At 39.9% G+C, this 27,933-nt stretch overlaps 1 protein-coding gene and 1 long non-coding RNA gene across 3 annotated transcripts in view; one reads left to right on the top strand and one right to left on the bottom strand.

The window, feature by feature from the left end:
- The window catches only part of LOC106084241 (protein unc-13 homolog 4B), a 151,003-nt gene extending 146,239 nt beyond the window's left edge, over positions 1-4,764 (top strand). For both annotated transcript variants that reach the window (XM_059363533.1, XM_059363534.1), the window contains one exon: positions 4,482-4,764. In XM_059363533.1, the coding sequence (XP_059219516.1) occupies positions 4,482-4,573 (92 nt within the window). In that variant the 3' untranslated portion in view covers positions 4,574-4,764. The remainder of the gene's footprint in view (positions 1-4,481) is intronic.
- LOC131995227 (uncharacterized) lies at positions 659-11,853 on the bottom strand. The gene is made up of 3 exons (XR_009397294.1): positions 11,699-11,853; positions 3,601-3,765; positions 659-3,528 (listed from the first exon to the last, which is right to left on the bottom strand). It is a non-coding gene; the product is annotated as an uncharacterized LOC131995227 (long non-coding RNA).
- Between the last annotated feature and the right edge of the window lie 16,080 nt (positions 11,854-27,933).

Here is a 27,933-nt window from a genome sequence, read left to right as displayed (position 1 = left end):
TCATATATCTAGAGGACCACCTCACCCCAAAACAGTCGATCAATTATAATGACCTTACGGGACACTGTGTGATTTAATTAGAGTGTTTTGTGGGTCGCCCACCCCCATAAAACCCCTCAAATCGGACATATTTACCGACCATGGCAATATGGATCTTTAATGAAAGGTCTTTTGGAATAGAGCACGAAATTGACTTTCACTTTTGGGACCAAGTCTTTGGGGGTCCACCACACTCCAAGAAGTTATTTTTGACCATTGCAATGTAGGGTTTAAATAAGAGGTACTTGAGTGTAGAAAAATCCGTAGGAAAATTGGAATACATTTTTAACTACAATTACGCAGACGTTTTCAAATTTAGAGTACTCCTCTCCAACCCAGCATAATCGGGCGTAGCAGAGCGGGCCGGGCTCAGATAGTCTTATATATAAAAGTATTTGCGTTTGTTTGTATGTATGTTCGGTATAGACTCAAAAACGGCTGAACCGATTTTCTTGAAATTTCACAGATAGTGCGCTATGGACCCGTGGTGAAAATAGGGTACTAAATTTTTTGATATCCGAGGAGGGGGGGGGGGGGGGGGGTTGGACACCCCCCAAGACGACAAATTTACGACCATAACAATATGGGTCGCAAATGAAAGGTCTTTGGGAGTAAAGCACGAATCTGATATAAACATTTGGGAAAAGTGTCTATGGGGCCACCCCACCAGGGTTGGACACCCCCCAAGACGACAAATTTACGACCATAACAATATGGGTCGCAAATGAAAGGTCTTTGGGAGTAAAGCACGAATCTGATATAAACATTTGGGAAAAGTGTCTATGGGGCCACCCCACCCCCATAACACCACCCAAATAGGACGTATTTGCTGACCATTGCAATATGGGGCTTAAATAAGAGGTATTTTATAGTATAACACGAATCTGAGATATATTTTCAGAGCCACCCCATCCCCCAAAACACCCTCCAAACCGGACATGTTTGCCGACTATGGAAATATGGGGCTCAAATGAAAAGTATTTGGAAGTAGACCATGAATATGATTTAAACATTCGGGACCAGCTATCTAAGGGACGTCCCCCCCATAACAATCCGCAAATAGGACTCATTTGCTCACCATGACAATTTGGATCTTAAAGTTTTTAGGGCCTATACCCCAAACCGGACAGGAAGGAAAAGTATTTGAGATTAGAAAACGACTATGATAGCCAATTTTGAGGCCAATGGCAATATGGGGTTCAAATAAATGATATTTAAAAGAAAAGCATAATGATATATGAAAGAAGAGCACGTTGCTGATTTATTTTCTAGGCTAAGTGTTTGGCGGACCACTCCGCCCTCTAAATCAGACATATATACCGACCAATGTGGGGCTCTATTGAAAGGTATTGGGGAGTAGAGCACGAAATTGATACTCACTTTCGGGACCAATTTTCTGGGGTTTTACCCCTTTCCCAAAACACAATCAAACAGCAATTATTTAATGACCATCGCAATATGGGGCTAAAACAAACGTATTTGGGAGTAGAATACGAATCTGATATCCAAATGTGGGACCATGTATTTGGGGCACCGCCCCTTCCCCACAACACCCTCCCAAAAGATTAAAAATTTACCGACCATGGCCATATGTGTCTCAAATATAAGATACTGGATATTAGAAAACGAAATTGATAACCAATTTTTCGACTAAGTGTTTGGAGACGTCTCATCCCATAAACTTCCCTTAATCCTATGGCAACATGAGGTTTAAATAGAGCACGATGCTTATATATTTGTTTTCAGAGCTAAGTGCATGGGGGACCACCTCACCCCCCAAAAAAATACCCTCAAATCGGACATCGTGATAATAGCGGGCTCAAATAAAATCTTTTAAGAGTGGAATACATCTAACATCCAAACTAAAACACTTCGAGCGAATTCATAGACCAACAAAGATCATATGGGATTTGATAGTCATTTATATTGTTCTACTGTTAGTCAAGCGATATACATTTACTATTTTCATTGTGTGGTACTCACTTAAGTTCTTGAATTGTCGAAAATAAATATTCAATGGATAATTTTGTTCCATATAAAGTTAAAAAAAGGTGCAGTGAAGCGGGCCCGGTTCAGCTAGTAGCTACCATATAAACCGATCTCCCGATTTAACTTCTTGAGGCCTTACAAGCCATAGTTTTTGTCCGATATGGCTGAAATTTGTGGTGTTTTGTTACGACTTCCAATAACTGTGCCAAATACGGTCCAAATCAGTCTTTTACCTGATATAGCTCCCATGTAAACCGATCTCACGATTATCGTTTTATAGTTCCAAGAATTTTAATTTTTGCTGATTTGACTGTAGTTTGGTATGTAAAATATAAATTTATAGCAAAATCCTGGTGGTGGATGCCCAAGATTCGGCCCGGCCAAGCTTAACACGCTTGTACTTGTTCTACTTCAGTCGATTAATTGCGGCAATAAAATTAAATTGATTGCATTTAAATATGTTAGTAAAAACAAAAAACTTATTAGTATTACAAACTTAGAAGTATTATAGCTACGGCTTTCGAAATGGGGCCTGAATCCGAGGATAGTCCACTGGCTCTACAGGAGCGTGATTAGACCAATACTTACTTACGCCTCAGTAGTTTGGTGGACTGCTATGGAGAAAAAGTGCAACATAAGGACCATACAACAGGTTCAGAGAACATGTTGTCTTGACATAGACGGAGCTATGAGGACCACGCCCACTACGGCACTGGAGACTATTCTAGATATCCGACCCATAGACTTACAGATTAAATGTGAGGCAGCCACTGCGGCTATGAGACATAAGGTGATGAGGATGGGTGAAGCTCATACCATCGCGGTATAATCAAGGCGACGATAGGAAACCTGGAATGAAAGGAAGAAGTTTCCGATCGGATACCTGAGACGACACTTGAGGTCGAGTGCGTGGCACTGCTGCCAGTGGCACAGTCTTCAACTGACAGAACCCTTGTATTGCCATCTGGAAGATCATGTTACATGGATGGATCAAAGTTAAAGGACAGAATGGGCCTGGGGTTTACATTGAGAACCCAGGGACTAAGATCTGTTTTAGACTGCCTGACCATAATACGGTCCTGCAGGCGGAGATCCGGACGATCAGGGAATGCGCGAAGTGGTGTGGTATTAACGCGAGGATGTCGAGTGTGACATCTTTACCGACAGTAAAATTGCCATAAGGGCAATAACAACCAGGACGGTAAGGTCAAGAACAGTCTTGCAGTGTAAGTAGGAGATTAACGCGTTCTCTGAGGATGGCAAAATCCGCATCGTTTGGTTGCCGGGCCAAAATGGATTAAGGGAAAATGAAAGAGCAGACGATTTGGCGGTAAAGGCTAGAGGACAAACTTGGTTAACCCGAAGCCTTTGGCGTCGACGCAGTCCGAGTTAAGGGAGTGTGCGACGAATGCGCATGCAACATTGTGGAACAGCGAAACGGTCGGTAGGGCGGCGAAAATCCTATGCGGCGATCCAGATCGTGAGAAGACGTGGCTAATACTGAAAATAAGCAAGAAGGAGGTCAGTATAGCTATTGGTATCATGACGGGACACATAGGTCTTCGAGCTCACTTATGTAAATTGGGTGCGGCAAGTGATAGCATGTGTAGGGCATGCGGAGAAGATGATGAGACGTTGGAACATTTCCTTTGCCATTGCTCGGCTTTCGCGTGTAACCGATACCGGCACTTTGGTGGGGACACAAAACCAGACATGAACCAACTTAGGGGAGTGGTACTGAAAATAATTAAGGGTATAAAATTTAATTAATTATATTTATAATTATAAATAAAATTTTCTTTTTAGAGGTTACTTTATAGTATTTAGAGGACACAACAAGCCGATTACTGGCTAAGGTTAATGTCCATAGTGGCATGGCGCGGATTAATGTCTGCACCCTCTTTTCAACCTAACCTATTACAAGCCGAGGGGATATATGGATCTCATTGATTAACAAAATCTTTTAGTTGATACATTGTTTTGTGGGCATTATGTAGACAACGAAAAAAAATCCAAGTCAACCTTTTCAACCGTGATTGTATTTTTTTACTGCTGTCTATGAAGCTACACACCAAGAAAGAAAAGTTTGCCCCTGCTCCTTAATGGAATGTTCATCCTCAAATTTGCAAAATTTTACTTGTTCAAACTTCATTGAAATTGGACTTAAAATTGAACCACGTTTATTTTAAGTAAATAACAATATTGTGTGCTTGTTGATTTGAAGAAATTTGATTGCATAAAATGACTTTCCAAATCCAAATTTATGAACTGTTGCTACGAAAGACGAATAAAACTTCCTGAAAACGTTGCCTTTTTCGGAATGCACCTGGAAAGCTATTCATATTTGGTTTTTATTCGATCCATCACAACCCTATTTAACCACATCTTCCACAATTAATTCACTTTAAATATGCTTTTGATATATCAATTTATTAATTAAAATCTTATTTCAGATTCGGACACTATACGCGCTCTGGAGTATCGGCAAGGAGACAAACAGGCCAAGGATTTTTTGAAGAAGTTGAAAAATAAATCGCACGCATGAGAATTAATGCAACGTTTTTTAAGCATATTTAAATGTAAAGATTAAATTCATATACCTACATTAAAACTTAAAACTTACATAAGTGCTAACATGTTTACTCGTATCCCTAACAATGTCCAAATGCAATATCCAATATGCAATATCCAATATGAAATAAATAAAACATTTGAAATAATACGGTAAACAAAGAATTTAGGGTGAGTGATTAACTGGACTTAAATTTGTATGTGGCAAAGGGCTAAGTTTTGAAATGGACTAAAGTTATAATTATTATGCTTTGCAGCTGCAACAAGTAAGTTCTTTGTGCAGAAAACATCCAAAACCTTGTTTAATTAAGGGATTTGTTTATTCAATTAAAAATTTTACTGAAAGTGGACCTATAAAGGAATTTAATTTGTAATTTATTTATTTACACCCGCACAACAAGAATATAAAATTCTTATAATTAAAGTGCGGGTAATATCTCCAACAATTGTACATAGTAAACACTTAAAACTAAGAATCTATAGCTATACAATACATCACAGATTTTGAATGAATAACTTACGGAAAAACTAACAATTGTGGCTTTGTAGATTTGAATTTAAAAGAAAAAAAAAACAAAAGTGAATTTATCAATTAAAGAGGAATTAGTAGACTTAGTTGATCCGAAAAAAAAGAAATTAAGGTAAGTATAGAAGAATAAAAATAAATATATAAATGAGTCTTAACATTCATCAACTTAATGCAGTAAAATGTTTCCAAAGTCTGGTTTTAAATGTTGCCGAGTTACTGAGTAATTGCAGATCGTTAGGAAGAGAATTCCAGAGACGTACAGCGAATATGAACATATGCCATTCAGAAACAAGCCTCCGATACATTTTGGGAATGATTTTTTTACCTCTAGTAGATCTTGCGAAATCAATAAATCCATACAGATATTGTGGTGCCTGCGTGTAGATCAGTTTATGCAGGAAAGTAAGCCATCTTAGGAACAACAATTGCTGTAAGGAGACGCCATACAGAGATAAACAGTATTCAGAGATGTAATCGCGCCGTCTCAAGCCAAATACATAACGAGTAACGCTATTAAAAGAGGTGTTTAGCTTACGTCTACTTACCGAGTCGCAATTAGCAAACAACTCACAGCCGTAGAGAATGCCAGGAACAAGATAAGTCTTTGCCAAGAGAGACCTAACCCGCAGCGGAGTAACCGACTGAGTGGCCCAGAGAGCACGCAATTTTGAATATCCCTGACCAACAACAGAGTCGATATGATTACTCCAAGTCAGAGTGCTGTTAATAACAACGCCCAAGTTCTTTGCATGAGGAACGATTTCCAATCTAGAGTCGTTAATGAATATACCGACATCACATGAAAAACGAGACAGCCTGTTTCTGATAACCACACACTTGGACTTTACAGGGTTGAGACACAGGCCATTGGCTTTCGCCCACGTGCTGACTCTTGACAGATCATGATTAAGCAGACGTATGTTTTCAGCAATCTCATCCCTCGGACTGCCGATATATATTTGTACATCGTCAGCGTACATATGTACCTCACAATAATACAATTGACCCGCCAAGTCGTTACTGTACAATGAAAAGAGAAGAGGACCCAGAATTGATCCCTGAGGAACACATTTTGAAACAAGCAGAGGTGCCGATAGAGAAGACTTATAACTGACGGACTGAGTGCGGTGTGACATGTACGACAAAATAAGACGAACGGACGTAGAGGAAAAATTGTAAAGATGTCTCATCTTATCACATAACAAGGAATGATCCACAGTGTCAAATGCCTTCGAATGGTCAAGAAGAACAAGGAAATTTATCTTGTCATTCTCCAAATTGACCCTGATCCTCTCAGTGACCTCTGCCAAGGCAGTTACGCAGCTGTGGTAAGGTCGAAATCCGGACTGTCTCACATATAACAAAGAGTTCTCGTTGACAAAAGACGACATTTGCAAATACAACAATTTCTCAAAGACCTTTGACAAGTAACAAAGAATCGCAATTGGTCTATATTCCTTGGAATTTTTAGGCAGTGGGATGACTTTGGCATGTTTCCACGCTAATGGAAAGTAACTTGTGGTCAAAATCCTATTTAAATTACAAATAAACGATTTTGAAATAAGCATTTATGACAAGCTGAAAGCGGTTATCAACTCAAACCAATTTATTGGAAATTGTATATTCTTTCGAAAAAAAAACGTTTAAATATCTTAATTCAAATAGGTTAGGTTATGTTGTCCACCCCTCCTATAGGTCTGGTTGCCTTGGCACCTGTAGTCGACAGTAATGCTTCAAGCGCACATCCAGGCGTCAGACTAAAATGAGGAAGAGACCGATAAACCAAAGGGATGCGCAGTTCGTCCCCAGCCTCTAAGGAAAGGCGGTGTTTCCAATTCAGTCATCACAGCCGAATCAAGAGATGAGGACAGCGGGATGACGGCAGAAGTGAGCGAGGAAGACCGAGAAAGCAATCCGGGGCACAATGAAGGAGACAGAGGAGTATCGCCCTAGTGGGAAGATGGACATGCCCCAGCTCATAAAGGCGATGGTCTTCATCAAGGGTGAGGGCGGCAAATTCGCAACGGAACGAATGATGGAAGTCTAAAACAAGCAAAACCAAGAGTAGGTCGTGGAGAAATGGGAGGTCTTTCACAGGGAGAAGAAGGAGGGAGGAACGCTCCTTGTATTGGGTATTGATTAAGTCTAGTGACAAGTATTGGCTAAGTCTGGCGTACTACGGGACCTAAGCCGTCTTTTTCAAGATTGGGAAGACTAGGATAGGCAAATATCCTCATATTGAGCCATCAGGCAGAGCAGTGGAAGCATACTCAATGCCGCCTAACGAACAGGCAGCCGACGACGAGACAATAACCGACTCTCTCAAGATTGCAAAGACTAGGATAAGCAAAGATCCCAATATTAAAACATCAAACAGTGTAGAGTAGAGAGCCTCAACACAGTCTAACGAACAGGTACACGACGATGGAACCATCAACGACTTTCTCAAGATTCGGAAGACCAGAATAGATAATATCCTAATATTGAAACGGCAGACATGAAACTCAATGCGCCCTAACGAACAGCCAGCCGACGATTAGACCATCATCTGCTCCCAAGAATCTCCCACTTACTCAAGATTTGGAAGACTAAGATGGGCAAAGATCCTAATATTGGAACATCAGGCAGTGCAGCCTAAAGAACAGGTAGCCGGCGATGGAACCATTACCGACTTTCTCAAGATTCGGGAAACTAGGATAGGCAAAGACAAAGTCACTGATATGCTTTCCTCAGCAAGAATAGCAAAGAACCATTCAATACCAAAAGAGGTTTTAGACAAGGGGACAGCCTATCGTGTGATATTCTGCTGGAGAAGATTATACGAGATGCAGATGTGAATAGATATGGCACACTAATCACAAAAGAAAACATGCTACTCGCCTATGCCGACGACATCGACATCAAAGGTCGGTCACCGGAAGAAGTAACTGCAGCCTTTGAAAGAATCGAAAGAGAGTCAGTCAAAATGGGTCTGGCAGTAATAAGACGAAATGGATGGTTTAACTCCCAAAACGCCGTGCAGATAAAAAAAAAATTGAGAAAGCTGGGAACCACAATTTTAAGATGGCCAGCAACTTTATCTTCCTCGGCACCACTATAACCAAAACTAATGACACCAATTTTGAGATAAAGTAAAGATTAATACTGCCAAACAGATGCTACTTTGGATTAAGTAAGCAGTTTAGAAACAAAGCCACCTCTCGACAGGCGAAAATTGCACTATACAAGACACTGATACTACCCGTGTTGTTATATGGTTCTGAGGCATGAGTACTTGTGAAAGCAGATGCGGCAGTGCTTGGAGTATTTGAGAGAAAAATTATCCGAAAATATATGGACCAATTTGCGTAAACGGAGAATATAAGCGTTGTATGCACCACGAGCTGTATGCCGACGATAGCGCATAGTTAGTTACACGTATCAAAATACAACGGCTGCGTTGGCTAGGTCATGTTGTCAGAATGGATGAAAAAGCTCCAGCAAATAAGTCTTTTAAATGGCAATACGGTGGTACACGCACGCCGGGAAGACCAAAAGCCCCATGGAAAGATCAAGTGGTGGGAGACACCTCGAAACTTGGTGTCAGAGATTTTAGAATGAGCGCAGAAGATTGAGACGCTTAGAACGCTATTCTACGTTCGGCAAGTGGAACAAATGTTCTGTCAAAGCCAGTTGAAGTAAAGTAAAGTAAGTAAGTAGGATAGGCAAAGATCCTAATATTAAAACATCAGGCAGTACAGTGAAATGAAACTCAATACAGTCTAAAAAGACAGGGAGCAGACGATGATACCATCACCCACCCCCAAGAAGTCAATTTACTGAAAGACCAATGATTGAGGTCACCCAGATAAACCTCAACCGGAGCGAGACTGCTAAACACGTTCTGATGGAGTAAATCAGCAAGGGGAAGATTCATATTGGCTTAATACGGGAGCCATGGACGACCCGTAACAAAGTTTCTGGACTAAACCATACCAAATACCAATTATTCTATGTTAACACTGGTAGTCGGCCGAAGACCTGCGTTATTTGTCATGAAAATTTTAATTATATATTTTCCCTAGAGTTGTCAACGTCGGATGCAACAGAGATGAGTCACTTTAGGAGGCCAATGTAGCGCAGAGTTTAGCATGTTCGCCTATGACGCGAAGAAAAAAATTTTCAGCGGTGGTTTTCCCCTTGAATACTAACGACCTGATAATATTAATATTGGTAACACCGCTACCTTTGTTAATAGTATAAGGGAGGAGATTTTAGATGTAACAATATTTCGGAAATTCTGATCGATGAGGTTCAGGATTGTAGTGTCTCCAAGGAGCATTTCCTCTGTCATTGCGTGGCTTTCGCTGCCAACAGACTATAGTGGACAAGTTCATTTTGATAAAGCGGTGGTACTCTGGTATTTGGCTGCGGCCTGAGCTCGCCGGACATTTTGGTTCGCTCAGATTTTATCCATTAACAAATTATAGTGCCAAGGTGTCAAAACACATTCTAAATTTCACTTACAACTAATGAAAGGTGTTTCCTTTGAAAATTTAAAACAAACAGGAAACAGACGGACATTTTTCATCCGGAAACATGACAATAGGTTAGGTTAGGTTTAAGTGGCAGTCTGCCATCAGACTCACTTAGACGTTTTCGTCCATTGAGATACCACAGGAACAGAAGAAGGAAGATGCCTTCTAGTTCCTGCCGTTGAACCATCTAGATCGCTTTAAAAAGCCCAATAATTTGCGAATGTTCACATCCGCTAAATCAGACAGGTTCTCAAAGAAATGAGAACCTAAAGTGGAACTCCTTCTGACTGCTTGTGCGGGACACACACACAGAAGGTGTTCAATAGTCTCTTCTTATTCGATGTACCCACAGCTTCTGCAAAAGTCGTTGCTGGCAACCTTCAGTCTGTCTGCATGTTGTGCGATTAGACCGTGACCTGTCATGACGGACACAATGACTGAGACGTCTGTTCTAGCCAATGACAACAAAGCAGTAGTAGTAGGAAAAGGGAGGCTGTGACTCAATGCTCACAGCCTCCCTTTTTTGTGATCATCTATCATTCGTTGTCTTTCGGGCCTGGTCCTGAAAACTTAGCTTACATGTCGCTAGAGGCATACCCACAGATTCCAGTATCCCTGGAATTTGTGGGGTAGTTCCTAGTCTCGCAAGCTCATCCGCTTTACAATTCCCTAAGATATCACTGTGGACCGGCACCCAGAACAGGTGAATTTTTAAATGTTCAGCCATCTCGTTGAGAGATCTGCAACAGTCGAGAGCGGTTTTTGTGTTCAGAAATACGTTCTCCAGGGATTTAATGGCTGCCTGGCTATCTGAGAAGATATTTATGTCAATCGTCGTAATGACATTATGTCTTAGCCATTCCACAACTTTCTTAATTGCAAGGATCTCTTATTGATACACACTGCAGTGGTCGGGTAACCTTTTCGATATGACCAGTTCTAGATCTTTAGAGTACACCCCAAAGCCAATCTGGTCGGCTTGTTTGGAACCATCCATATAGAAGTCTATGGATATCGTAGTTCCAATCGGTTCTATCAGGAATATTGGTACAGTAAATTTTATCAAAAAGTGGCTCAGGTAGGGTGTAATCCACATTGCCTGGAACATCGGATATTGTATCAAGGATAACACAGTGTCCGTAGCCGCCACATGACCAATGAGAAAGCTCCCTTAACCTCACGGCAGTGGTCGCTGCAATTTGGGTGCCACAATGTCCAGAGGCATAAGGTGAAGCATTAAATTCAGTGTATCAGATGGTGTCGTCCTCAGCGGTTAAGTATTGAGTAGGTGGATTTTTAAAGAGCCGTCCACCATACCACAACACCATACAGCATTATAGGTCTGACAACAGCAGTATATACCCAATGCATGACATGCGGTCTTAACCCCCAACTTTGCCAATGGCTCTCCTGCAGATGTATAGGGCAGGAGTTGCCTTTCTTGCCCTTTCCAAAATGAAGTTCAATTTCCTGTCCAGTAAAACACCTAGGTACATTACCTTTACATTTCCTTGGCTCCATTACTGACGTCATTACTTGGTATGATTGTAGGAACAGGATGGTATTTGTTCCTTGGGCGGCCCTCCCTCAATATGATTAATAGTTGACCATCCTAAATGAGACGCTTTAAGGCCCAGAAATAAGATTTTGTAACAGCATCTCCCTAAAATCACACCGCAGTCTCTCCCCGCACTACAGACCTACATACTCAACCTTTATAAGAAAATTCAATTTCAATTTTCATGTTTGAGTATAAGACACAAATTCACATATCAAATTTAGGTCTTATATTTTATGAAATCAAAATAAAAAGAAACATTATTACTTATAACGTAGAAACAATATACAGAAAAAAAAGACTAACAAAAAAATTAAAATAGATTAAGGGTCGATCATACTGAATATTTTTTGTTGTTGTTGTAGAAAAACCAACAAAGATCAGATTTAAATTAATATTCCAATTTTGTTTTTTATTGTTTTAGTAGGAAATATCTAATTTTTTACTTTTTTTACTTCATTAATCAATTGTTAAACGTTTTTTTACACTCCTTACCAAGAGTTATTTGTTTGTTTTGGTTATGTAGTTTTCACGTGATTAGTCAAATTTTTTTCTTCCTTTTTGCTTTAATTTGGAATTTTAAATCATAAAAAGGGGAAGCGTCTTAATTTTGTAGACAAATGCTATGGTGCTTGTTTTAAAAATGTACTTTTTACAGTGATTTGTATTTTTATAGTATTCACTGTTTTTTATTGCACCGAAATCCTCGGGACATGCGTCAGATGGTGTTGGTGTCTTCCACCACCTACGACAGGTTGGCTCGATTTGTCATCAAATATGTATCATATCAATATTTCGCGCGAATGAATTGAAAGTCAAAACCATAAATTTCCAATAAAGTGAATCCCTACCCGAGGTATCATAAAAAAATAGTTGCAGACAATAGCTTTGAAACCTTTGTCATTTATCATTAAATGTTGAATACCTACTCCAAAGCACGGCACTTAAAAAGACTCAGAAAGACTCGTTTTATCCATAGAAATGTCGATAACTTTCTCCTTTAATATTTCGTACTTCACACAAAAAATTTGCAAATTTTGTCCATGAACATTATTCCACTAAGGAACAGGGGCAAACTTCTCACATATCCATGAGTGCAGTCCGATTCAAGTTTAAGCTCAATGATAAGGGGCCTCCTTTTTATATCCGAGTCCGAACGGCGTGCCGCAGTGCGACACCTCTTTGGAGAGAAGTTTTACATGGCATAGTACCTTACAAATGTTGCCAGCATTAGGAGGGAAAACCACCGCTGAAAGTTTTTTCTGATAGTCTCGCCAGGATTCGAACCCAGGCGTTCAGCGTCATAGGCGGACATGCTAACCTCTGCGCTACGGTGGCCGTTTTATCCATAGAAATGTCGACAACTTTCACCTTTAATATTTCGTACTTCACACAACTAATGACAAACTGTGAATGATTACCACGTTGCAATATCAACATCCTTAACTGTCGTCTAACCTTTTTCTGCCACATGTACGTGAGTCTGACTTTGAACAGTAGAACGTGGCTTTGGGAAGGTCACGAATACATCCCCGTGTATAAAAAATCACATAATGGTTTTGGAGTTCGGGAACTCCCAATACAATCCTGTGTAACATCCTGCGGTAGATGACGATATGTGTCCCTGATTGTTTAATACCATAGCCAATCCATCGTACAATCTCATCCCATAATAGCATTCCGATTACCAATTACCCATACTCGAGAATCAGAAGAAGCCCAAATACCTACACTAATCATGCCACCATCCCAGGAGCAATTTTTGCCGAGTTAGTTACGAATTCGGACAGAATCTCTGCCCAAGTTTCCGATTCTGATTCCGCATTTTTTGCGAAATTGTAACGAAATTTGTATGGGCGAATTCTGAAAGTTTTGGCAAGGGAAATTCAGAACTAGCATCAGAGTTGCGTAAAGAATTCTTTGATAATTCGTAAGAAAACTCTAAGGAAATTCTGAGTGAAATTTTGAAATTGCCCAGATATTTCCGCTGTTTTGTTAGATTTTCGTGACAATTTCAGACAAAACTCTAAAGGAACATTCGAAATTGACCAGAGAATGGGAACATTTTCTGATGTTTGATCCGAAATTCCAAACAGTTTAGGACGTTCCATCGGAAATTTAAAAAATGTCTCGTGTTTTGTCAGAATTTTGCCCTAAAAAAACATCCGAAGAAATACCGAATCCCCTGTAAAATTACGGGGGTTTGTTTAGAAAATAATCATAGTCCGAACATTAGTCCGAATATTTTTCGAAATTTATACTTTTATCTAAAAAAAAATATAGAAAATTCTGAGTATTTTCGGATGTATGTATGTTTAAAAAATAATCAGAAAATCTCAAAATTTTCCCTAAATTTTTTTCTTTTATTTTTTAATTTGGTTTATTTTTAACAGTTTATTTAGAATTAAATAACAAAAATACTTTAAATATAATTCATTTCTTTATTACACATTCATTTATTTTATTTTATTTTACACTTTAATTTCATTTCCACGATACAACTTGCAACAATACTGCTCGAATGCTTCTAATCGACTAAAAAAAGCAAACAAAACCGGGAAACACAAAATTTGCCACGTACAAAACAAAAACAAACGAAATTTGTATCCAAACCAAAAATAAGCTAGTACGAAAATGTGCAAAGTTACTGAAAAAACTCTCAGCTGATGCTCGGAAATACAAAACTTTACGAAACAACAAATTCTTTACGATTATGTGCAGAATTTCGGTACAAACCCAATCGGTATACAAAAAATTTACCAAGTCCGAGCATGTGCAGAGATTCTGAAAAAACTCTAAGCTAATGCTCGGAAATACGAAAAAATACGACGAAACAATAAATTCCCTTACGAGTATGTGCAGAAAATTTGCAGATTTTCGGTCATAACCACAATAAAATGTGCAGAAATGATCAAAAGAAATCTGGCCGAAAATCGGATAAATTTCTAAGGGAAATTGTGAGAAATCGGCAAATTTTCTTATAAAACGTCAGAAAACTTCGGAAAAAACTTTGACTTCAGACGGCTCGGCAAAAATTGCTTACTGGGATGCCATGCCACTACCAAAACTAAAATCAATCAATCATGACTTACCCCAGCCACTCAATACCAAAAAGGAAAAGCCGGGTAAAAAAAACTAAAAAAAAACGTGTGCAATAAATTTCCCAAATGAAATTCAAGAAAGTGGAACGATTTCGCAACTCCCAAAACTAGAAATACAAAATCCATTGTTATAATAGCTGCAGCTGGCTTTTGTATAAAAACAAGCCGTCGTTTTCCTCAAATCCTAATGTCGTCGGTTCTACTGTCAAGCAATACCATCGTATACATCTCCACCAACTAGGTCAATGCCAGTGGTCTCATTGAAATTTCGATATGGGATGCCCTGTCAAAAAAAAGCTGTGGTCCGGCTGAACATTAGTACATACGTCATTGCTGTCCTGTTACCCGATTCAAGAGGCATATTCATATAAAAACCGCCAGAAAATCCACCGACTAACACTAATTACAGTCCTTTAATAACAGATACTGGCCGATTTAACGTCGTATATATACGCCCTTTACTTTACTTTGATTGGCTATGACAATATTTGTTCCACTAGCCGAACGTAGAATAGCGTTCCAAGTGCTATTCTACGTTCGGCGCCTCGATCTCCTGCGCTCTTTCTAAAATCTCTAACACCAAGTTTCGGGGTGTCTCCCACCACTTGATCTTTCCATCGGGCTTTTGGTCTTCCCAAAGCCCTATGATTTTTTTTCTATAATTAATGCTTTATGACACCAAGTCTAATACTGCAGGCTGTAGTAGATTAAAATTTTTGAAAGAAAATACTACTAAATTCACTATTAAGAGCAGCATGCACCTCAGGCGAAATTTTCGTTACCATAAGAAATGCATTGACATTAGGTTAGGTGACATAATAGGCATTGGTGATAATAATAGGAATTGTTGATTTTTTTTTTGCTACTACCAATGAAAATGTATGTTTTAATAATTCCATACAAGATGATATAAAGTTAATTAATAACGGTTAATTACAGCACATATGTGCTTTATTTGCCAAAAACTATTAAAATTCGGCCAAAATTATAAATCGATGTTTGTCGCCATCTTGTATTTTTGTCTTGGCTGCAACCAAGATATATTCATGGAAAATAAACCATAAATATTTCACTAACGCAATTTTTTGAGTGTATAAGCTAATGTTCATCGTTCGGGTTTACCGCCACTAAGCAAACAAAATTTAGTCTTTTTAGTTGCCTTAGTATGGCCATCACTGGTCTAAACTGAATAAACAAATTTACAAACCCGTTGCCAAATTCCATTCATTTAAATCTCACATTGGCCTATATGTTCATTTGAGTGCATTTTTGGCATTCTCTTCCCCAATACCTTCACCATGCTATGATGGTGGGTACAACAGAAATTACCAAAGTATTGAAAAACATTCCCGTTGAAAGCTATAAAGCTTTATTCGAACAACACAAACATGATTTACAACATTCGCTGCATATTCGTTGCCTTTGGGAGTGTTAAGTGAGATATAACAAGTAAAAGCGTGCTAAGTTCGGCCGGGCCGAATCTTATATACCCTCCACCATGGATCGCATTTGTCGAGTTCTTTTCCCGGCATCTCTTCTGAGGCAAAACAGGATATAAGAAAAGATTTGCTCTGCTATTAAAGCGATATCAAGATATGGTCCGGTTTGGACCACAATTAAATTATATGTTGGAGACCTGTGTAAAATGTCATCCAATTCGAATAAGAATTGCGCCCTTTGGGGGCTCAGGAAGTAAAATAGAGAGATCGATATATATGGGAGCTGTATCGGGCTATAGACCGATTCAGACCATAATAAACACGTATGTTGACGGTCATGAGAGAATCCGTCGTACAAAATTTCAGGCAAATCGGATAATAATTGCGACCTCTACAGGCTCAAGAATTCAAGATCCCAGATCGGTTTATATGACAGCTATATAAGGTTATGAACCGATTTGAACCATACTTGGCACAGTTATTGGATATCATAACAAAACACGTAGTGCCAAAATTCATTCAAATCAGATAAGAATTGCGCCCTCTAGAAGCTCAAGAAGTCAAGACCCAAGATCGGTTTATATGACAGCTATATCAGGTTATAGAACGATTTTAACCATTCTTGGCACAGATGTTGGATATCATGACAAAACACGTCTGGCGAAATTTCATTCCAATCGTATAAGAATTGCGCACTCTAGAGGCTTAAGAAGTCAAGACCCAATATCGGTTTATATGGCAGCTATATCAGGTTATGGACCGATTTGAACCATACCTGGCACAGTTGTTGGATATCATAACAAAACACGTCGTACCGAAATTTATTCAAATCGGATAAGAATTGCGCCCTCTAGAGGCTCAAGAAGTCAAGACCCAAGATCGGTTTATATGACAGCTATATCAAAACATGAACCGATATGGCCCATTTACAATACCTACGACCTACACTAATAAGAAGTATTTGTGCAAAATTTCAAGCGGCTAGCTTTACTTCTTCGGAAGTTAGCGTGCTTTCGACAGACAGACGGACGGACGGACGGACATGGGTAGATCGACATAAAATGTCACGACGATCAAGAATATATATACTTTATGGGGTCTCAGACGAATATTTCGAGTAGTTACAAACAGAATGACGAAATTAGTATACACCCCATCTTATGGTGGAGGGTATAAAAAGACAAGCAAAGCAATGCACGGCTTTAGTCATATTCTCTTTCTATGAATAGTGTTGAATGCTGTTGTTTTGAAATGATGTGTGGTGACGATAATATGCATTATTTTTACAAATGGATTCATTTGTAATCAAAATGCATTCAAACCGTTCTCTAAATCACAGTGTACTTAGTGTATTTAAACATAGAAGTGACAATTATAAAGATTGCCAGTTATGAATGATTCTGTTTAGTCAATGTAATTAATTGTGTGGCTATACTATGCACTCAATGAACGAGAGAATTGGTGAACAGTTTAACAAGTAAGGGGGACGATATTTTGCATTATGCGATAGGCTCATATCTTTATTTTTTAAGAAATCGATTTATTTTTGTATGTATATTCATATAGACTCAAAAAAGACATAACCGATTTCCTTGAAATGTTCGCAGTGAAGAATGATTCTGTGATGAAAACCCGGTTTACGAGTGAGGTCGCCTTCCCCCTAACGAACCCAAAGAATACATGTCCGCTTCGGGGTTTTTAGGAGTAATGCGATCATGACAATGTGTTGTCTCTAATTGAAGGTATAGAGAATCTGACATAGAAATATGACGCCAATTGCTTGGGGTTGTGGTGTGCGGCTTTCCAGCTGTGTTCATCCCCCTTTAGGTCATATGTATCACTATTGTGAATTATTTTAGGAACCAACTACGACATAATTACCAGGTAATGTACCGTAAACAGCTGAATACAAAATTTTGCGCGAAGTGCACTATCTGTCACGAGTTTTGGTTGTGTGTGTATTAAAGTTGAAAACCATGTCACACACAAACAATGAAAAATGGTGCGAACTAGTAACGTACACAAAATCAGAGTTGCACTAATCAGATAGATAGATAGATAGATAGTGCACTCAATATTTTGTTGTTGGGCAACTACTACTACCTGTAAAATGGCCCATCTAAACGAACTTAGGTTCGTTTCAGACAACCTGAAGCTACAACTCACTAAATCGTTAAATCTATGAATTACAAGCAAAATCCAGTCAACGTGGGAGCTCGTGATGATTGCAACCTTCCCGGGTTGCAGGGGTAAATGGCGGACTTCGGACCAAAACGGACGACAAAAATTTATTACTGATACTAACATACATAAATATATTTTCGTCAGACTACATTTCAACATACCCATATACCGGGGGGAGACAAGAGAGGTTGTTTGTCACAACTAAACTTAAGTGGGTTCCATTTTAGAGAAACCGTAGGCGCTAGGATCAGAGCTCTAATCCAGATAGGTCCTCAAAACGTTGATCAGGTAGATTTGCCCACTGGGTGGATAAAGAAAAAGTTGTTAAAAGAGAGTATATAAAAAATAAATAAAAAGGCTGAATATATTCATATAGACAACACGGACGGACAGAACTAACTACGAACTGTATCTTAGACGCGGCCAGACATCAGCGGCAGCCCGGCCGAAGCAGAGAGAGGGCCATAATCCAAAGAAAAGGGCTGGCCATAAGTTGCAGGTGGAGAAGACTAGAGATGACATTGTGGTCTATTTGTTTTGCGCTGGTTGAGGCAAAGTGTACAATCCTCTTGAATAGATATGTTGTCCAATAAAGAAGGCCGGTTTATAATGTTTCGAGGCTATTTTGAAAGGTGGTGCGGGAAGGAATGGGTGAGAGGTAAGTGAAGGTAATTCAGCGGAGTTGGAATGCCCAATATATGAAAGAGGCATCAGGGTATGGGAGTCCAGGGGTTCCTTGTGAGTGGGCCAACGCTTGGCGAAACAGATATTTGATATCTCCAGTGTGCGTAAGTTCGCGATTTTGTGTCCGGTTTGTGTTTCTTTCTATTACATGTTTCGGGCTCTTTCTTGTAGAATCCCCTTGAAGTTCGGTGTGATTGTATTGTTTGTTATCATGACCGCGTACGACCCGCGTTGTTGGCAAGAACCTACCCCCAACCCTGAGCGATAGCCGCGTTGAACGCCAGCATACCGACAAAGCAAACACCGGGCAAATATTAGCCGAGAGTATGGAATCGTAACATGGTCATCCCAACATCTAAAACCCCCGATCATGACTAGGTGGCACTATATGCGTTGGTTTTAGAAGTATAGTACGAACCTAAAAACAAGTAAAAGCGTGCTAAGTTCGGCCGGGCCGAATCTTATATACCCTCCACCATGGATCGCATTTGTCGAGTTCTTTTCCCGGCATCTCTTCTTAGGCAAAAAGGGATATAAGAAAAGAGTTGCTCTGCTATTAAAACGATATCAAGATATGGTCCGGTTCGGACCACAATTAAATTATATGTTGGAGACCTGTGTAAAATTTCAGCCAATTCGTATAAGAATTGGTCCCTTTGGGGCTCACGAAGTAAAATAGAGAGAACGATTTATATGGGATCTGTATCGGGCTATAGACCGATTCAGACCATAATAAACACGTTTGTTGATGGTCATGAGAGGATCCGTCGTACAAAATCTCAGGCATATCGGATAATAATTGCGACCTCTAGGGGTCAAGAAGTCAAGATCCCAGATCGGTTTATATAGCTATATCAGGTTATGAACCGATTTGAACCTTATTTGACACAGTTGTTGAAAGTAAAAATAAAATACTTCATGCAAAATTTCAGCCAAATCGAATAGGAATTGCGCCCTCTAAAAGCTCAAGAAGTCAAATCCCCAGATCTGTTTACATGACAGCTATATCAGGTTATGGACCGATTTGAACCATACTTGGCACAGTTGTTGGATATCATAACGAAATACTTCGTGCAAAAATTCATTCAAATCGGATAAGAATTGCGCACTCTAGAGGCTCAAGAAGTCAAGACCCAAGATCGGTTTATATGGCAGCTATATCAGGTTACTGACCGATTTGAACCATACTTGGCACAGTTGTTGGATATCATAACAACATACGTCGTGCAAAATTTCATTCCAATCGGATAAGATTTGCGCACTCTAGAGGCTCAAGAAGTCAAGACCCAAGATCGGTTTATATGGCAGCTATATCAAAACATGGACCGATATGGCCCATTTACAATACCAACCGACCTACACTAATAAGAAGTATTTGTGCAAAATTTGAAGCGGCTAGCTTTACTCCTTCGGAAGTTAGCGTGCTTTCGACAGACAGACGGACGGACGGACGGACGGACAGACGGACGGACAGACGGACGGACATGGCTAGATCGACATAAAATGTCACGACGATCAAGAATATATATACTTTATGGGGTCTCAGACGAATATTTCAAGTAGTTACAAACAGAATGACGAAATTAGTATACCCCCCATCTTATGGTGGAGGGTATAATAAAATATGAATTCAAGTTTTAGATTGGCTTAACCCAAAAACGCCTTAACAGATGTAAACAAATTATGACATGTGGGGTTCAATTGAAGATATTTAAGAGTACGAATTAGATATCCAAATTTTAGACCAAGCATCTCAAGGGCCGCCAAACCATCTCAAAGGTTTTTAAGAGTGGAGTATGAACGTGGTATTAAAACATGAAACAAGATCATGAAAATAAAAATGTTTGTTGTTTTAGACAAAAATTACTGCTTCCCCATTTCAAGCTGTCTTTCTGTTCTTAAAGCTTTTTAGGAGAATTTTTCGTGATAACATTTTTTGTTGTTAATTCATTTGTAGTTTATTCCAGACTGACTGGTAAATTTGAATATGAGTACAATGTAATAGCGAATACAATAAAGAATGAAATATCAAAAAGGAATAGTAAAAACTAATATACACAAAAGGGAATAGAGAACACAGTGTTGCAATACAAATAATGGTTGTGACTACTTCGTACTTTCCAACACCTCCCCTCGAAGTAGGACGTCCTCTATAGAATCTCGGCCACGCCCAGTTCTCGAATATGTTGTTGATGCTTACTGGAACCAAGGCCCTTCGTGAGTACGTCAGCTGTCATATCTTCGGTCCTCTTGTACTCCAATTTAATATAACCAGAATTTCGGTACTGTTGCAAGAACTGATGTCGGACGTCGATATGCTTGGTACGAGAGTGGTATCCGACGCTTTGTATCAATTTCTGGGCACTCTGACTGTCGTTGAAGATCGTAATGCAGTTTTTCGGCAGTCTGATTTCCTCAAAGATTCGTCGAAGATACAAGGCCTCCTTTGAAGCCTCTGTAATAGCAAGGAGCTCTGCTTCTGTGCTCGATAAAGCCACAGTCCTCTGTTTTCGAGCTTCCCAACTGATTGCTCCGGAAGACATTATGAAGGCAAATCCTGAGTAGGAGCGTCTATCGGAGAGATTGGAACCCCAATCAGCGTCCACAACCGCATACAATTGAATGTTGCTTTTGGTATACTTTAGTCCATGATCGATCGTCCCTTTAAGATAGCGTAATACCCTCTTGGCGGCCTTCCAATGTTCAGTATTGTAATTCGAATTAAACTGGCTTAAGAAATTTACGGCGTACGCTATATCAGGCCGAGTGCTGACTGCTAAATACATAAGGGCACCGATCAAGCTTTGGTAGGGATGTTTTCGCATTATTGTCGCATCAGGTTCTAAAGGCTTATCCAATTTACATTGTTGTTCTAAAGGTGTCACAACCGGTTTGCAATTTTGCATGTTGAAACGCGCAAGAACGGATTCGGTATATTCCTTCTGCTTTAATGACATTTGACCATTCTCCAAATCCTGGTCAAATTCTATGCCCAAACATCTGCTGACCCTCCCAAGGTCCTTCATCTCAAAGGATTCTGCCAAAGACTTCTTTATGTGGCATAGCTGTTCCTTATCGTCCGTGGCTATTAATAAATCATCAACGTAAACAGTGACTAGCGTGATCTTCTCACCTTTCCTGTTTATGAATAAGCAAGGGTCCTGTTTCGATGGTATTAATCCAAGTTGTTGTAATCTGTGACTCAGTTTCTGGTACCACAGTAGGCCTGATTGTCGTAGACCATATATTGCCTTGACGAGTCTGCATACTGGATTTTTATATTTCTTCAAATTCCTGAGCCACGCTTCCGCAATTTCAACGGCTTTCTGATTCTTCTCCTTGCTTGTTCCAACCGTTTCTCCTCGTGACAATTTGTGCAAGACTTCCTCCAAATAATCAGGTACATGCATGAAGACTCTTTCCTTAAGATCTCCATTCAGGTATGCTGTCACAAAATCCATCTGATGGATTTCCAGGTCATTTTCGACAGCTACAGCAGACATTAGTCGAATGGTCGACGATCGAACGACGGGTGAGTAGGTGTCCGAAAAATCCTCCCCTGGCCGTTGGGAGCACCCTTTTGCGACTAGACGAGCTTTCTTCTTATCGTCCATTTTAGTGCGAAAAACGAATCTATTGGCAATCACCTTCTTGTCATCTGGTTGTTCGGTAATTTCCCAAGTACCATTTAATATCTGTGCTAAAAATTCGTCTTCAATTGCCAGTCGCCATTTGAGACCATCTGGGGAATTCATCGCCTCGCCACAGGTAGTAGGTTCGTCGTTAAAAACGGCATTAATGAATTCGCAATCTTCAAACCCCTCGAAATCATCCATGTCCTCTTCACTATCCTCTATGGCGTCAGCATTTGTGTTCTGGGTCTGAAATGTATCATTCGCGTTTTGAGATGATGTCTGGGACTGTCGTTCTCGCTGTTCCGGGTACTCCTGTTCTCCTATTGGCATTTCATACTCGTATTGTGGCTCCAAGTCTTCTCTGATTATTGGCTCAAACGCTTCTCCATAAAAGTCTTCTGTAAACTTGACGTCACGGCTAATAATTACATGACGTTTCTTTGGCGACCACAAACGATATGCTTTCGCCTCTTCAGAGTAACCCACCAAAATACATTCATCAGAACGCGAATCCAATTTCCCATTCGTCTTATCCTTGATCAAAACGTATGCCCGGGTGCCAAAAGTTCTCAAGTGTTTAATCGATGGAGTCTTACCTGTCCAAATTTTTATTGGTAATTTTCCATTCAATGATCTAGTGGGACATCGATTTCTTAAATAATTAGCGGTGTTTACGGCCTCCGCCCAAAATACCGGAGGTACTCCTGCCTGTTTCATCATGCACCTAGCCATCTCTAGCAACGTCCGGTTTTTCCTCTCCGACACGCCATTTTGTTGCGGCGTATGAGGTGCCGTCAACCTTCGTCTAATGCCGGCCTTTTCCAGGTAATCATTGAATTCTTTATTTAGATATTCGGTGCCGTTATCCGATTGGAGAAATTTAATCTTTTCGCCAGTTAATAGTTCCGATGAACTCTTAAATTTCTTAAAAGCACCCAGCACGTCAGATTTCTGCTTCAAGAAATGGACTTCACAGTATCGAGAATAGTCGTCGATGAAAGTGACAAAGTACCTTGCGTTCGAATGTGAATTAACTCTCATGGGGCCACAGACATCACTATGAACCACTTCCAATAATTCACTGGTACGATTATCACCTCGACTGCTGAAACTATTTCGTGTCTGTTTCTCACTCAAGCACACCGCACATGTTGACAATCGTTGGCCTTTCTTGATTTCAATCCCATGTGCGCCCTTAGTATCGGCAAGCAATTTCAAATCATGTTCATTAAGATGGCCTAATTTCTGGTGCCACAGGTCGATCTCACCTATTTTCTCTTCAGCTGAATTAACAGAGTCAATCGAGTTTATAAAGTAAAGATTACCTTTACGAGTTGCTCTGCAAACTTCATTTTTACCGTCCATTATAAAGGCTTCATCCCTATGGAAGTGCACCTGGTATCCCTTATTCGTCAGTTTTGAGATGGACAGCAAATTGGTGCGTAAATCTTTAACATACATTACGTCTCTTATTATAAAAGGTTGCATTTGCCCTTTGTTAGCAACTTTTATTTTGACGTCACCAATACCAGATATTTCGCTCATCTCACCGTTTGCCAAACATAAGCTTTTCCTTATGCTTTTCATTTTAACAAACCCTTCTTTGTATGCGCTCATATGAGAGGTGCAGCCGCTATCCAAACACCATTCGCTAGAGATGTCAAAACAATTTAATGTCACATCAACACAATTAAACAGCGACTTCTCTTTTCTGCCCTCGCTCTCCTCAGCATGGTTTGCGTTTGATCTGCAGTTTCTGGCATAATGCCCAAATCTTCCACATTTGAAACAACCCTGTTTTTGCCTTTGCTTTTGTGCCTTTGCATTTTCGACTTTATCCTCTCTCGCCACTCTTTCAAATTTTCCGTTGACGTTGTTTTTCTTTGGCCTTACATACATTGCATTTTGCTCATCTCGTTCTGTTTTTGCTTTACGTGATTGGTCCTCTTCGAGTATTTTCACTCTCAACACATCGGGCGTTGGCAGTGCATCCCTTGTCTCCAATGCACATCGAAATGTCTCGAACGAGTCTGGCAAGCTGTACAGAAGCAAAATGGCCAGTAAATCATCTCCGATGGTTACATTGATTTCTTTGAGTTTGGTCACTGCGTCGAAGAATTCGTTCATATGATCGCGAGCACTCTCACCCTCCTTCATACGTGCCAAAGCAACACGCTTTAGTAACGTTGCCTTCCTGGCAGGCCCCTTCGACTGGAATGTGGACTCCAATTTCAGCCATATATCCCTAGATGTTTTACACTCGGATATGAGCCCCAATTCCGATGGTGCCATTGATAACAAAATATCCGCGCTAGCTTTCTGGTCGGCGATCTTCCATTTCTCGATTTCGGCAGCTTCAGCTAACGGGCATTGTGATGCGCCACTGACATATGCCCACAAGTCATTTTTTATAAGAATTGCACGAATTTGCAATTTCCATGTATCGTAATTCTGGGAATTTAAAGGCTCAATCCGTATTACGTTGCCCGACATATTTATTTTTCATAACCGTACTCTTCGCAATTAAAAATCGATTTAATTCTTTACGCGTCTTCTTGAAAACGGAGCCTGGGCCCATAACCTGTTGTTAATTCATTTGTAGTTTATTCCAGACTGACTGGTAAATTTGAATATGAGTACAATGTAATAGCGAATACAATAAAGAATGAAATATCAAAAAGGAATAGTAAAAACTAATATACACAAAAGGGAATAGAGAACACAGTGTTGCAATACAAATAATGGTTGTGACTACTTCGTACTTTCCAACATTTTTTAATAATAGATTCCCCATAATTTACAAAACTCTTTTATTAAAAGTATTATGCTATCAGAGGTTGATAGAAACATATCTTAGGACAAAGATCCCTGAAGATCGCCTATCGCGGCAGCAGCATGCATATAGTAAAAGCACTGAAACAGCCCTTCATGACCTAGTCGGCTACATAGAGGGTTCTCTCGCTGTCAAGGAATAAACAATGGTAGCATTTCTTGACATTAAAGGTGCTTTCAATAATGTAAAACCGACGTCAATCACGAAGGAGTTGGAGTTTCTAGGCATCAACACTAACGTAAGAATGTTTATTAATAACCTACATACTAAAAGATGCATTACGGCAGTCTTGGGATCTGTGGATCTAAAAAGATGGGTCAGCAGAGGAACTCCTCAAAGTGGTGTATTGTCTCCTCTACTTTGGAATATAGCCTTTTACAATATATTATTGTCTCTGGAGGAAAAAGGCGTAAAAGTGGTATCAGCGTATGCTGATGACGTGGCAATTGCGGTTAGAGGAAAGTTTCCCAGCACTCTAAGAGATATACTTCAGGAAGCTCTACGTCTGCGTCTCCCCGGGTGGAGAGAATATTTCATTTACAGAAACGCAAAATACCTGGGTGTTGCGCTGGGCAGAAAATTGAATTTCAAATCCAACATACACCTGCAAGAGAGCCATTGTCAAAAGTTGGGGATTTAGCCGCGTGTCATGCATTGAGCTAGTGTTGTCAGACCTCTAATGCTATATGCTGTTGTGGTCTGGTGGACGGGGCTTAAAAAATCCACCTACTGCTCAATACTTAACCGGATCCAAAGGATCGCTTGTTTGTGCATCACAGCCGCACTGAGGACGACACCATCTGATACACTGAATTTAATGCTACATCTTATGCCTCTGGATTGTGGCTACCCAAATTGTAGCGACCACTGCCGTGAGGTTAAGGGAGCTTTCTTATTGGTCATGTGGCGGCTACGGACACTGTGTTATACTTGATGCAATATCCGATATTCCAGGCAATGTGGATTACACCCTACCCGGGCCGCTTTTTGATAAAAAGTACTGTACCACTATTCCTGAGAACCGATTGAAACTACGATATCCCTAGTAACAGAAGTTATATAGACTTCTATACGGATGGTTACAAACTAAATGACAAGGTGGGCTTTGGGGTGTACTCTAAAGATCTTGAACTGGTCATATCGAAAAGGTTACCCGACCACTGCAGTGTGTATCAAGGGGAGATCCTTGCAATTAAGAAAGTTGTGAAATGGCTAAGATATAATGTCATTACGACGATTGACATAAATATCTTCTCAGACAGCCAGGCAGCCATTAAATCCCTGAAGAACGTATTTCTGAACACAAAAACCGCCCTCGACTGTCGCAGATCTCTCAGCCATCAACATGATGGCTGAACAGTTAAAAATTCACCTGTTCTGGGTGCCGGGCAACAGAGATATCTTAGGGAATTGTAAAGCAGACGAGTTTGCGATACTAGGAACTACGTTACACATTCCAGGGAAACTGGAATCTATGGGTATACTTCCGACGACATGTAAGCTTAGTTTTTAGGACCACGCCCGAAGGGCAACGAATTATAGATGGTCACAAAGAGGGGGCTGTAAGCATTCCAAAACTATGTGGCCTCATCTAAACTTGAAGAGGTCTACTGCTTTGCTGTCATTGGCTAGACATCTCAGTCCGTCATGACAGGTCACTGTCTAATCGGAAAACATGCTGACAGACTGAAGGTTGCCAGCAACGACTTTTGCAGAAGCTGTGGGGACATAGAGGAAGAAGAGACTATAGAACACCTTCTGTGTGTGTGTGACGCACTAGCAGTTAGAAGGAGTTCCACTTTAGGTTCTCATTTCTTTGAGAACCTGTCTGATTTAGCGGATGTGAACATTCGCAAGTTATTGGGCTTTTTAAAGCTGTCTGGATGGTTCAACGGTAGGAACTAGAAGCCATCTTCCTTCTTCTGTTCCTGTGGTATCACAATGGGCGAAAACGTCTAAGAGGTCTGAAGGCAGACTGGCACTTAAACCTAACCTAACCTAACCATTATGTTATCATGAGATTTGTCTAGCGTTTCCAAAAAGTAACTGCGAAAAACATGTTTTTGAAACGTAGTTTTAGCAAGTTAGTTTGCCCCTGTTCCTTAATGGAATGTTCATGGGCAAATTTGCATTTACCAGCCATTACACCAAAATTTTTTTCTGATTTTACTAATTTCCTCTGAGTGTAACTTTTTGCAAAATTGTACACAATCCTTTGAAGATAAGATGCGCCCATGAGACCTAGAAGTTTAGATTACATATGTAGGGCAGTTTTTGTACTGTGTATAGTAAAAGAAGACACAGCTGTTGGGTTAGTATTTATAAGTACCACGCCTGCTGTTTATTGGGTTTCCATTCTATTTGGTTACATACTATTTTTTCCACTTTTCACTATTTCAGTGTAGGTTAGGTAAGAGTGGCAGTCCTTTACAGACTCACTTAGACAATTTTAAGTCCATTGTGATACCACAGTAGCGACAGACCAAGGCTTCTGACGGGAATCGAACCCACGACCCCTGCACTGGTAATCCAAGTACGCTATCAACTCGGCTACCGGGGCGCCCTATTTCTGTGTAACAATTATCACAATTTTTTTCACTTTGAAAATATAATAAAATAAATTAAGTTTAACAAGAGATATAAAAAAATGCACTTTCTTTTTTTTCTTGATACTTTTGTTTTTTGTCTAGCCACGCTACTTTGTGTCTGTATATGATAGAAGCCAGGCATATATTTGACTCCCTCTCATTTCTTTTCTCATTACATACGTGTGAAAGGGAGCACAATATAATCTTGACCAATGCACAATTTATATACTATTAAATAACAATTTAATTCGTATAATTCAAAATAT

The sequence above is a fragment of the Stomoxys calcitrans genome, chromosome 2, assembly GCF_963082655.1.
Source record: "Stomoxys calcitrans chromosome 2, idStoCalc2.1, whole genome shotgun sequence".
Taxonomy (NCBI): domain Eukaryota; kingdom Metazoa; phylum Arthropoda; class Insecta; order Diptera; family Muscidae; genus Stomoxys; species Stomoxys calcitrans.
This window is presented reverse-complemented; position numbering and strand designations above follow the sequence as displayed.